This window comes from Urocitellus parryii, chromosome 8 (genome assembly GCF_045843805.1).
Source record: "Urocitellus parryii isolate mUroPar1 chromosome 8, mUroPar1.hap1, whole genome shotgun sequence".
In the NCBI taxonomy this organism is placed as follows: Eukaryota; Metazoa; Chordata; class Mammalia; order Rodentia; family Sciuridae; genus Urocitellus; species Urocitellus parryii.
This window is the reverse complement of record NC_135538.1, coordinates 3,399,357-3,412,878: the sequence shown is the minus strand read 5'-3', so window position 1 is coordinate 3,412,878 and position 13,522 is coordinate 3,399,357. Positions and strand designations below refer to the sequence as shown.

At 43.3% G+C, this 13,522-nt stretch overlaps 1 protein-coding gene across 1 annotated transcript in view; it reads right to left on the bottom strand.

Moving 5' to 3' along the window:
* Positions 1-6,202: 6,202 nt before the first annotated feature.
* Pde10a (phosphodiesterase 10A) overlaps positions 6,203-13,522 on the bottom strand; it is a 261,069-nt gene continuing 253,749 nt past the window's right edge. Inside the window, exons 20-22 of the mRNA XM_026393143.2 lie at positions 12,504-12,584; positions 9,677-9,765; positions 6,203-7,058 (exon numbers count right to left, since the gene is read on the bottom strand). Of these exons, the coding sequence (XP_026248928.2) occupies positions 6,941-7,058; positions 9,677-9,765; positions 12,504-12,584 (288 nt within the window). The 3' untranslated portion in view covers positions 6,203-6,940. The remainder of the gene's footprint in view (positions 7,059-9,676; positions 9,766-12,503; positions 12,585-13,522) is intronic.

Sequence of the window (13,522 nt, the reverse complement as noted above, 5' to 3'; positions counted from 1 at the left end):
GTTTCCCCTCCGCTCCTAGTACCCTCAGGGAAAGCCCCTCTCTGCTGGGACTTTGGAAGCCATGTGCAGGTGTGTAGGAAGAGGGGGCAGGAGAGCTGGAAGAATAAACTTAAAAAAAAATTGCCTTGCAAATACAAGTCTGTCCTGTCTTTAAATGCAAGGGTTGCTTTCTAACTTTGAGCTACTGATCGTGTAAGTAATGACTGAACAAAAGAACACGAGCTGGGAAGCAATGGTGGTGACCAAAGCCTCCTGGGAGACAAAGTCAAATCCAATTTTGCAGAAACATCCTCGACAGCCTCCCACTTCCTGTCTTCCTCCCCTGCATTCCTTCCTTCCAATGTTAAGTGCCCAAGAAACACTTGTTGAATAAATGTGTGAAAGTGCTGCTTTTCCGATCCTTGTGTGTTAGGAAATAGACACAAGGGAGAAATATTACTCTTCTGCAGTTGACAGAACATCAAATGTATGTGTGACCAAGATGAGGACTCTGACTCAAATCAGCTTTACAAAGTGTCCATCAGTAATTTTAACTGCCAACTAATCATATGGGTATGTTGGCTCAGGGGATTCATTTTAACACAGGAAACATTTCCTTCAGGTCCACGGGAAATGACTACTTCACAAAACATTCCGTCTGCACTCTGCACTCTGCCGTGCATTGGAGGGCCTGCCCTCAGGAAGTTTGGAGTTGGGGGAAAAGCCCCCTTGGAGGGCTACCCGTTTGCCTTCAAATTCACCAAGCTCTGGACATTCATATTCAACGACGCAGTGTCTATTCCAGTAATCTCTGACTCCCATATTCCGCTCTGGAATGTTTAAGGTTAAGGAGGGTTCTGGGGATACAATCAAATTTTAACAATTTTTGGTATTAAATATTTTCCATTTGCCTGCTCACCTGATGGCAAGCAGAGATAGCCAAAATGAAAACACCATTTCCTTAAGCAGAGCTTTAAAGATAAAACCACGAGTGTACTTATCACTGCTTTGGATTCTGTGAGGTTCTAGTCTGAAAAATGTCTTCATGTACACTCACATGCAAACATGCAGTGCATAGTTAGGGTGCTTCCTGCACAGCCTCTCTCTGCATGAGGGTGCGCCCCTTGTGACTGTGCATGTGTGAAGGGCCCGGAAGTTTCCATGGTCGGAGAAGCTGGCTGGGAAGCACGGGGTCAGCACTCAGTGTCCTGAGCTCTGCAGTCGGGAGCAGTCCCCCTGAAAACGGGTCTTCCCAGCCAGCTTTCGAAACTCTAGAATCCTGCAGTGGAGCCCGTGAGTCATTGTGAACTCCGACCTTTTAGGTTGGCCCATCTTTTCTGTGGAAAGTGGCTGAAGCCAACGCAGCATCTGAGCTCAGTGGGGCCACGGTCCTCCAGGAGAACGAGGCCTGGGTCTTCACAGGCACTTTCGGGGGACATCTCGTATCTTCCCCACAAAAGACAGCGGACGATAAAACATGAAAGATGATGTTTTAAAAACTGTATTCAATGACTCACACCAAATTATGAACATTTCTAAATATATTTCATGTATCGTACATATATATATACTTTATATGTATAATTACATATCAACAAAGATTTCTTGCAGCTCTAAGCATGTAAGTAAAACAAAGCTAGACTTTGCCATATAATACCCATATATGCATATACACCAGCTGTTTGAATTAGGAATTTATTTACATCTTGCCTAGGTTATAATAAATGATTATTGTCATATTATACAAACATAACAGTAAAGATTCCTTTTAAAATACAAAGACTGAAAATGAATACATGAAAAAATTACACACATGTACAATATTTATAATTTATAAATGCAAAGTTAAGATCTCTTTAAGTTATTGCACTTGGGCATTTTACAAAGATTTTTATGTCATACATATAAAATCGTTTTTGGAAATTACTAACCCCTCAACTACAATAAGGTTGGATATTGTTAACTTGGAATTTTTTTTCCCCTTCCAAGAGATCCTAGTAAGGCTTTGGCCAGAGCTGCTGCCTGTAGGTCGTCAGCTTATCCGGGCACTGTGGTACAGGGCCTGGCTGCGCTCCCATGGTCCTGGTCAGCAGGAACCTGTCACAGTGCGCTCCTAGATGCCTTGGCAAGGTGGGGGTACAGCATCTCTTTTGCGCTTATGTTTATGTAGAGAAAGTCACCTTTTCTTCTCAGAAAGAATCAAGATGCTGCATTTGTACAAATTTTGGTAACTTTCACAGTGTTTTAGGCAAGCACTTAATTTCAAACAGGTAGGAATATTGTTTAGATATTAGAAATGCCTTCTACTGAAGAATCTACTGTACTTTCAATCTGCACACTAAATGGATAGGCAGCATATACACCATACAACAGATCATATGGAAAAAATATTGCCAACTGTCATTTATGTTGGGTATTTGAGCGACAGCAGAGAATTGGGTTATCAGGGTGACCTAAGAAAAAAACAGGTGGCAACATCCATGATAGGATGATGTGTTAGGTGACCTGGAATATTAAATAATACAGTTTTGAACTAAATTTATATCAGGAATAAAAACATTTTGCTCAAACTTCTGCAAATAAATAGTGCCTCAAAGTTATTAGCTGGGCATTAAAATATACACTCTGACTTCCCGCTGTGGTCCTTTCATGACATTTTTCCGGGCCCTCAGAGCCAGGCCCAGGTATGCATGTTTCAGTTATAGCTTCTCAAACTTGAGGACAGAGCAGGCAGACTTTACAGCTCAGAATGCACTGTCTGCTGTGAGGTTGAGAGAAAAATTAGGTGACTATCATGGTGCTTCTTTGGATTTTAAATGTGTTTTTCTTAAGCAATATTAATATGTCTTTCTCTTTGTTCCATTTTCTTAATCTGGAACAAGAATTCCACTGCACTTTTTCTTTCTTGGCTAATTGTTTTTCATCACATAAAATATATCCAGTGCTTTAGGCAACCAAACTGTACAGTTTTTGGTTTGTTTATTTTTTAAAGACAACAAAAACAACATGTACTGCACTGGGCACCACTAATTTAAACTTAGTATAAATGCGTAAAAAATTGAGCAAAATGTGCATCAGGTTAATACTCACACACATGCGCTGCTAAGCTTGGGGAACTGACTGTAGCATACACAGCCAACTCAAGTTGTACAGTGATTGATAAATCAACACTTGCAGTAGAAGGGATCCACTAAAGTGACTAAAAGAAGAGTCATTGAGAATTACAACCTAAATAAAATCTAAGTGTAGAAAGCAGACACATTGTAAATATATAGAGAAGTGATTTTCAAAAATCTGAATCATGCCTCTGGTACCTGCAAGCCAACCAAACCACATCAGACCCAGTGTTAGTTCTTGGAAGTTTTTTCAGTAAAGACAATCTGAGCTGTTCATTGGTTGCAGTCACCAGGGTGTATGTCAAGCCAGCCAAAGAAAGGACAGAATCTGATGAGGAGAGAATGGTCCTGGTTCACTCAACTTGATCAAATTAACCAGGGATGTGGTCCTTTCAGTGTTTTCAATTATATTTAAGGAAAAAGAAAGAAGGAAGAGGAGGAGGAGGAGGAGGAGGAGAAGAAGAAAAAGCAAACTAATGACCAGGAGAGAGGAAGTAAATAAAACTGCAGTGTTTAAAGTCAAGGCACAGGCCAAGGCATGGTGAATAATTTAGTACTGTTAGAGCTCAAACCTTGACTTTGAATTCAGAGACCAGAAACACAACATGGCAAACTAAAAACCCAGGTATCTAGGGATTTGTGTATCTCTGCATGTCCTATACAAAATTAGAAAAACAAAATTTTAAAACATGCTAAAAAAGAGGAAACCTACACTGAACAAATCTAGTTTCAGATCAGATGGACCCTGCATCCATGGCTGTGAGCAGGTGCCCCTTGGAATGCCACTGTAAGGGTCACCATGAGGAGGGGCCAAGATGGAGCCTGCTGGCTGGTGGCTCAGCGGGCTCTTTCCCCAGGTCAGTCTCTCAGACTCATCTTTGCTGTAACTAAAGCAGGGGCCTGAGATACAGGTGTCCCTGCCTTGGGAAGAGGGCCATGTTATTAGCTGTTTATACCCACTGCATTCCCTTTTAGTCTTCCTAATTAATTCATTACTAATTAATAAGATGCTTGCATTTTTGTAGGATTTTATACCACTGACAGGGGTCGATGCTTCATGTTGTTGTTGGCATACATTTGTTTCCAAGGTGATTTCTGGTTAAAAAAATGCTTACTAAGTCTGGAAAGATAATGGAATAATTGCATTACCCATTACTAATCAACATAAACAATATAAATTTCTACAAACTGGACATTCTACATTAGTTGTAGCTGCTTACTGAATTTATATCAAGGAAAATCCAGCCTACTCTAAAATATCACCTTAATTTGGCGTGAAAACCATCTGCCTGGCTTCTGATATCACACTTTCCTTGTAAGAAAAGATCTGGGGAAAAGACCAGAAACAGTTTGTCCGCCAAACATATTTGCCAAAATGCAAAGATGCTCCTGACCATATGTTTTCCAAAACGAATTGTTAACTAAATATCAGTGCATCCTAGGCTCTTTTTAGGTCAATCTATGCTTCCTAAATCAATCTCACACATGGCAAAAGTGATGGAAACACTTGATGTTATAGCATATATTACTTTGTTCAAGCTGCACTTCTATTATGACAAGATTTCACAAGAAATGGACCCCCCCCCAGCAGAGCCACACACTCTCCTTTGGAAAACTGTCCAAAGTAGAGTCATACAGTACAATACCCTTGGCCATATCAAATTAAAAGAATTTCCTGTGATCAGATCAGAAGAGCAACCTTCAAATGTAAAAGCGGCCGTGAGATTCCCCACCCAGTAGTTGTTTTCCCCATTAAGAATCAGGATTCAGCATGCCTTTAAAATCCTTTTAATTAAACAATAATCTTAAATGATAACCCCCCTCCTGCAATTTATCTTACAAATTAGATTAGATGACTCAATTCATTTATGTAATGAAAGTTGTATTTGATGGGATCATTTAATAAATTCATATGAGGAAACTTATGCAACTTTTTAGAATTTTATCCTCATTGAATAATCACACTTCGGTCAAACTTATCAAGCAACAGATATTTCTCAACACAAAAATCACTTTTTAAAGAATGAGGATGATTTTTATTTTTCATACACGTTTGCCTCTTTCTCCCTGTCTTTGCTTCTGTCTCATGTGTTATGTGAGGGCATCATATATACATCTGTGTTTGCACACATGCTACATACATGCATGTATGTGTGTGTAGATCTAGCCACAGTCTGATTCCTCTCTTTAGTTATTACATTTTACTTCCTATTACTTAAGTACAATAGCAAATGGAGCTCCATGGAAAGAAGATGGCAACTTCAGAGGCCCACAAGGAAACTGAACACATAGTGTTAATCTAAAATAACAACAGTGGTTATGTACAGTCAACTCTGCTACAACATAATAAGCCATGTTGTAGAAAAGGCTTTAATTTTGCAAACATCAAGCTCATATGAATGATGTGTATGGTGTTGAGAATGCATAAGCCTATTTTTAAAAACTTGTTTTCTAAAGTAATATTCCATGTTCCTGCCACGAGAATAGAGGATGAGCTACTTGCTATGGACTGGGTGTCACTTCCTGAAGACTCTGATTCCCTGGAGTTCAGATACCACTGTGCCGTGGGTGGGCTTAGACTCTTTAAAGCACTAGCAGGACCTGATACTGCCTGTTCTTTAATGTCTGCAGAAGGGTCCAGAGAGTGCTGTTGGACCCTTCTAGACACTAACCTGTTCAGTGGTATTAGTCTGCCAAAAACTCATACAGGAGCAACCACCCAAGTCACTGGTTCTGATGTGGATGTTTAATCTGGGAGGAGAGAACAGGACAGAGAAAAGGGATAGTGCAAGGGCACTGTGCCTCCCCATGGCTGTGCCCCCCCCCCCAGCACGCCTCTGAGAGGGGACTGGGCAGCGCGCAGAGAGAACAGGAGGGATGACAGCAGACTCAAGTGAGCTACGGAACATCAAAACGTCAAGGTGCCATTTGATTTTAAGAGAACTGAATGGTCTTTTAGTGAAGTAACTTTTAGAATAAACCTTCCATTTTGAATATGAGTCTAAACTTTTTCCATGACAAAGTGACAATTTCAAGGAATCATTATTAAATATTCACATTTTACATTCACACAAGACTTATTCGTTAAAAGTTTTATATGCCTTGCTTTTATTTTGTTCTTTATGCAAAGATTCAATAAATTTTCCAAGAATACAATGAGGAATTTTTTTTTAACTCTTTGACATTGTTTGAACTGAGACTTGAAGTTCTGAGGCTGACAGGGTGCACACCTACAGCTCTTCTCAAAAGGCCAGACGTCCGCTTCCCTTAGTGTGAAGCCGGCTCACCGCCCTCCACTATAGACTCGGAGCGTTGGCTTTTCCATCACTTCTGACTCTGTAATCTTCATGACACTGGTCCTGAGGCTCTGGGCTACAATTCAAGTCAACCCCAAGGAGGTCACACAAGAACATTCACAATAGGAAAGTGTAAAAACCTATTTATAACCAAGGACGCCAAAGCAACAATGGTGTGAGAGCCAAAGTAGAATAGCACAAAAGTACCGTGTCAAACCCTCAGAGAAAGACGCCGTGGAAAGCACCCTCTGAGCAGTCTTGGTCCATTTCTTGTAAGGCCTGGGCAAATCAGCCTGCTAGAAAAGGACGGGTGGGGGCTGGGGAGTCCTGGCCAGCTGACTTCTCAACACGAGCCCTGCTGGCTGCACTCTGGCTGGGTGTGTGTGCTGAGACCGTGGGAAGTCGTCTGCTTGCACACACATGCTTGACGTCAGCTTCTCCAAGGTTTCCACCCCAGCTACCAGGTGTAGGTTTCCCCCCCTCAAAAATAAAAGGAAAAAAGTCAAAGAAGCAAGATGAGACTCGCTGGTGGGACGACTGGCCCTGCTGTCAGCCATCAGTCTTCACGGGTGGCTTCTCAGAGGTCTCTGGGGCCGCTGGCGAGGCCGAGATCCACTGGGCACTCTCCTCTCCTCGGATCACCTTCTCCCACTGACTGAGGTTATCCCTGGGGGCAGAAGACAGAGGTGACGTTGAAAAGAGAATTTCTGCATTCGTCTCCAAAGCTGACCAAACAGCCCTGTGGCCTGACTGGGCACAAGGCTTCATGGCCCCTGGGGTGAGCTGGTTGGGCTGCACCGGCCATGTCTCCACAGAGAAGGCCTGGGAACCACAGAGCACTGGGCACCTCACCCCCACAAGCTCCAGTCTCAAAGACAAAGCCATTTAAGGGTCAGGAAGTGCCATTTCTTAAGTATGGAGGGACTGACCTTCAAGGGAGTGAGCCCTTGAGGTGCCTGCTGGGCTGTGCAGGATGAGGAAAGGCGGGGATGGCAGTGCAGGAGGCCACTGGGCTGTGGCAGAGCAGGACCCAGCCGTTCACACTGCAGGCGGGACACAGGACTCCCTCTGGAGGCCTGGAGACACTCCTCACCATGCTTCAGATCTCATTCTGAATACTGTGTCACACACAAAATGAAACCGCCTGGCACAAACTCTTAATTGTCTTGCTACTGGAAAGCCCCACTTGTGATCTGGTGCTTCCCGTCTGCAGTGCAGGCTGCTCCTCCTGCAGCCCTCTGGTCTCTCTGAAGCCTTCAGTTTGAATGTCACAGGCAGGTCAGCCTGTAACCGTGGGATGGCAACTGCTGCAGGACCACCAGGGTGCTCTGCATGGCTAATCCCACAGAACTCCTGGAACACTCCCATCTGGACTTCGCTTTCTGTTATGCAAAGTCAAAATCAGAAGGGAACTTTGACACTGGCAAACAAAACTCATACAAGGCACAATAAAAACTCTTTCCCCAATTTTCTTTTGTTGACATAAGACACCTTCAGACAAAAGGGCTTCCTAAAATATGGCCTGAAGAGTGCTACACTTCTAATTTCCACACCATAACATGAAATAGCATTTTCCCAGACTCAAGGTTTCCTGGTGCATTGGAAAAAGGAAGACGCTACATTTGGCATGTTTCCTTGAATACCGACGACACATGCTGAATTTTTTAATTCTAAGATTACAGCGGCCTTAAAGAGATTATGTGGTTCAGTCATGTCTGCTGCAGAAGAAGGTGTCAGAGCCACCATGATGCTGTGTCCTGCATTCAGAGCTGCCCACGGAAAGCAACTCCACCACCCGCGGCCAGGGCCACAGCAGCCATGCACTCCTCCCACTTCTAAATATGTAGCACGAAACAGGGAATTCTAAGCTACATGCTGGAGTTAGATTGATGCTCCAATTTCTCCTCAGTGCGCCTGACTTCCGCAACGGGATCCCACCAGGAGAGTCCAGGTCACATGCCAGCCTCCCATCACGGCCGAGCCCTGTGCACCAATCACAGCTCAGGCTGGCCAAGGCTCCGCCCAACGAAGGCGGGTCCGAAATCTCCCCCGGAGGAGCAAGGAAGGAGAGACCCTCTCTCACATAGGAAAACCATCATTATTTTATGCTGCTGGGTAGGCTTTGCCTGTTGTCCTTAAAAAATAATCCATAAAGTAAATCTCAACAGCAGAGAAGGGAGAGCCTGTCCTGGTTCTGGTTCTGTGTGCAGTGGTCGACCGCGTGTCAGTCCTCGTCCTCCCACGGTGCGTCCGTGCCCATGCCCGTGCCCATGCTGGCTGTGGTACATAGTCAGGAACACCAGGGGGCACCTACTCAAGGCTTTCCTCAGAGGAACTTCTTTTAAAAGTTAATTAAAAATATTCTTAAAATTTTAATGTTCCTAACTGAATTGAATCCTCAGGAAAAGAGTGAAGGAAGGACAGAGAGACTGAAGCTAGAACAAATAAGAGATGGCTTAAATTTCTTTTTGGAAGAAAAAAAAAAATACTTAAAGAGGAAGGGGCTCCCCATTCAAGTTTCCTCTTTTTCCATTTAAATCATTAACTATGACTTAAGATAAGCCTCTTTCCTAATAAACATCCATGAACAGAGATTACCATTACCGTTGGGACTTTTAAAATAAAAACAGGATTGTGTGGGAAGCTCTGCAGGGTTACAAACACCTCCTGCTCCTTCCTGGATGATTCTGTGAGTGAAGTTTTCATATATGCTCATGTGGCACATGTAAGGAACTATGGTGGCTGTGAGATGAGCTTGGGCATCTCCTGCTGCCACACCTGGGCCTTCCTGTGGCATGTGACCTAGTCTCCCATGTCCAGGGAGGAGCCCCCATCAGCAGAGGCCATTTACAGGGCTAAGCAGAGTGTGTTCTCCCGGTGCCCAGCCAGGCAGCACAGGTGCAAGGGGGCACTGCCTCCTGAGCAGAAGGGTCTCCACAGCTGACCCTGACTCCGTCAGCAGGCCTGCTCCCCACTCGGTCCTGTCTGAGGTGGGATGAACTGCCTGACACCAGGTGGTGTCTAAGCTTCACCTCTGATGGGCGCTGAGCTGCAGGGGAGAAGGAGCTGGGAAGCTGGCTAGCCAGGACCCCCAAGACACTAAAAGAGGGAAACTTGCTACCTAGGCAAACCTAGAGCCCCTCAACTCATATTTGCTGTAAACTGTAGATAAGACACATTCATAAGTTGATGGAATGAAAAGTCCTACATGGAGTCTTGGTTGTTACTTGCTCTGGATTTCTCTTGTCTTCTAGATCACATTACAGCTTGAACCACTGTACGTACCTGCATGCTTTCAGCAGAGGCTCGGTTGGGGGGAGGATCTGGGTCAGCGTGGTGTAGCAGGGAATGGCCACAGCATTGTAGAACCCAAGCTGCCTCCGTGCAAAGTCATGGACAAGAAACAGAACTGCCCATTAGTGATCTAGTCGACCTCAATTTCTGTTCTCAAGTCTAATAACTATAAAATAAATCTTCTAGTTGTGCTGCATGTGATATTTGGGCTCAACGACTACTACTGCTGAATGCAGTTTAAAATGCATTAAAATACATCCTAGAAATAAAACAAATAAGAAAAAAACATTACAAAAGTCTATATCCACTGAGATCTAAAACCCAAGTTGAGCTACAGGAGATCTACTGATATGAGTTAGGCTGTTGCTGTTGCTGGTTAAGCTCAGTACTCCAATGCAGGCATTTCAGAGCTAAGTCTGTTGCTCTACAGGTCTGACTTGCATCCAGCCCGATGTTCAGGTGTCACCGAAGTGTCCCCATCTACTGTGCACTATCCTTGGAGTGGGCACCTGATGGCCTTCTCCTTTTATTTTTTACCTGTGATAAACGATATTTACTGTATCATAGCTCTCTGGTGTTATTATTCTCTCAAAATGCTCGATTTAATAGTTCTAATTTCCATGGTAAAAATATTTTAAAGAACACTTTATTAGGAATTTTAAATCACTTGCTAATAGATAATACTGCGTCAGACTGGAGGCAAGATGTAAAAGATCCTGAGACTGGTGGCAGAGAAGGCAGGCAGTCCAGCCACCAAGACCCGCCCAGGATGGGCTAGCTCTGCTCATCCCCAGCCCACGACTGCCCAAGTGCAGCAGGACTCAGGGCAGGTTCAGGGGGAATCCACAGGCCACAGTTTACCAATTTCTTTAAAAAACTGAGCATCAAGGACATGCATCAAAGGACAGGGGAGAACAGAGTCCCCCGCAGTGCCTCTCTGCCTTCTCCTTGGCATGGTTCCTGTCAGGGCCATCTTCCTAGGACAGTGCCTGTGCAGCTTCCTTCTTAACTCCAGACCTCATGCAGAGATCCCCTGATTCTAATATTTAGCAGGTGTCATGAAGTAGAAAGTCCCAAGAAAGAGAGTAATTATTGGAAAGTAGAGAATTGCATTATTATGACAAAGAATATGTTCATTGTACTCAATAACTGGAGAGTAGCATAGTTGATAGACATTAGCTGATCACAGAGATATTTTATCACACTATAAAAGGACTTAAAGTTTTGGCCCAAAGCAAGCAATTCTAAAACAAACTATTCTCCTACTCAAAACACAAAAACAGAACCTAAACCCTGAGTGCATCAGGGAAAAATTTTCAGCCCTCCTATATATTCTATTACGATAACTGTTTAAACATTTGGAAAGGAAAATTCATTAAGATTCTTTTCTTAAACTATGTAACAAGACAAATGCCAAAAGAATTAATAATCAGACGTAAAGTGATGAAACAAAAAAGAAATAACTGGAGAAAATACAGGAGCGGGTCTAGGAAATGTCAGGGTGGGAAAGAACTTCAAAATACAACATAAAAAGCAAACCCCAGAAAGAAACAATGAGTTGCTTTAACCCCAAATAACTCCATGAGCAGGGATACCAGGCAATCCTGTTTGTGTGTGTGTGTTTGTGTAGCATGTACAAGACGTATGTCAGGTGCACTGTCATGTAAGAAGGAAAAAAATGAACCACCCAAGGCAATTGCCAGGAGTAAGCCACTCAACTTCCCTGTCAGGCCAACCCTCTCTGAGCCGTGGACTTGCCCACATTAAATTTAAAAAGAGCAGGAACATAGAGAACCTGTCTAGAACCACCATACCGGGAGGATCTGACATGCTTCTAAGCAAATTCTATAAGTTTTTGTCCGTAACTTTCTTCCTTATTGTGTCATTAGAAGATTGGTAGTTCAAGCTGGTCTCATAACTGAGAAAAACATCACATACACACATGTACCCCATTGCAAAAGCTCTCTTAGAATATTAAAAAATCAACATGGATTACAATGAGTCCTGGAAAGAGAATCATTAAAGTCAATTTTTGTTAAGAAAAAACTTTATAAAATACTAAGCACTAGGCTGAAGTTGTGGCTCAGTGGTAGAGCACTCGCCTGGCACTGGGTTTGACCCTCAGCACCACATAAAAGTAAATAAAAATAAAGGTATTGTGTCCATCTACAACTAAAAAACATAAAAAATACTAAGCATTATTTTTGAGGAAAAAATGGACCTGACACAAAATCCATAATGCTACTCTCAAAAAACAAAACAACACAACAAAAACTTAGTTCAGCCAATGACAGAGTGTGTTAACAATTCCAAGTCCTCCATCCCTGGGTTTCAGGTCAGAAGAATCTGTTGACGGCAATGCCATCTGCAGAGAGCTGGGCTTCCTAAGCTCCGTCTTCTGCCACCAAGCTGGGGTAAGCAAGGTGGTCTCCAGCAGCTCTAGTGTGTCCAGGAGCATGTCCTCCTTCCTGCCCACAGGTAGCCACACCCTCCAGACTCCCCACTTTGGTTTGCAGGGTCAGAGCTGGCCCTGCATCCTCGGTGGGAACACCAACTTTTGGATTCTACTTTTCCATCCCTCAAGTAAGATTCCTAAGAGTGTGAAAGCTTGTGCAGGTTCAGTCGAGTGGATGGTGGTTCAAGGGTATAGTTCTTCTCCCAGTTCTCAGTCCCTGAAGGATAGATCCTTGACTTTCTTCATCAGTCACTAGACCTGGGATGACCCACTTGTCCCTCTACTCCTCGAAGTGTTACAGCTTTGTCTTCGTGAATGATTTTACACCCACATGAACAACAAGTGGACTCCCCCAACTCATACCTGCCCCTGAGGGACTTCATCCTTCTTGTCTCTGTCCATCATAGGGATTGGCTGTATTCCCAATTTCTTCATTTCATCGCCCTAAAATAAAGCGGAGGGAGAAATTATTCTCTTTCAATTTTCAAATAATTATAAAATGTTGGTATTAACAAGTTATGCCCTTTATTATTTTTTTTTCAAAAAATATTGCTGGATACTGCCTTGAGAAGAAGTACTGGGGACTGAAATGGAGCAAATTATATTTCATGCATGTGTAATGATGTCAAAATGAACCCCATCATTATGTATAACTACAGTGCATTAATAAAAATATTTTTAAAATAAATGTGTCAAAACAATTAAAAGCCTAAAGGCATCACTATTTGGCCTTTATTCAGATGCTCTCCTGCACAGAGTCTCAGTCCTCTCTTGGCCTTCCTTGTGCATCAGTTAGTGGGAGTTACAGCAGGGGAGAAATAGTGAGAGTGGGGAGGAGTAGTAAACCAGGGACAGAACGGAACGGGCGGGGTAAGCTGGGCTGTGGAGAGGACGACTCAGCAACAGTCTGAGGACGTTAGGAAGGGACACCAAAGCATCACCTAGTTTATAATTATGGTAAAATCTGTGTAAAGATTTCTCACATTACAGGCTCTGGGCTAATTTGTAAGCATTATTTCATGTAATCCTCATGAAACAACATGAGATGGATGTATTATCTTCATCCTATAGATTTAAAAAATTATCTTGCTTTTTATTTGCTAAAACTTGTTAAAATCTTCTTCCTTAACATTTCCTGAGTTTCTCCTACTCCCCACTCTTCCCTCCCATTCCTTTAACAGTTCAGTGGTGTTAACTAGGGTTGCTTTCGGAATCTCGAGCATGGCCTGGGTCTTCCAAGGTTTGCTGAGGTAGCCCTGCAGTACCGGAGAGCAGCAGGCCCTGAGCACTCTGCCTGCGGCCAGGCGCTGTGCTGGAGAGCCACTCCGGCTGGCTGGCGTCACTTTAGTGTTAACATCAGTGGTTCCAAACCTTCCTCTGTA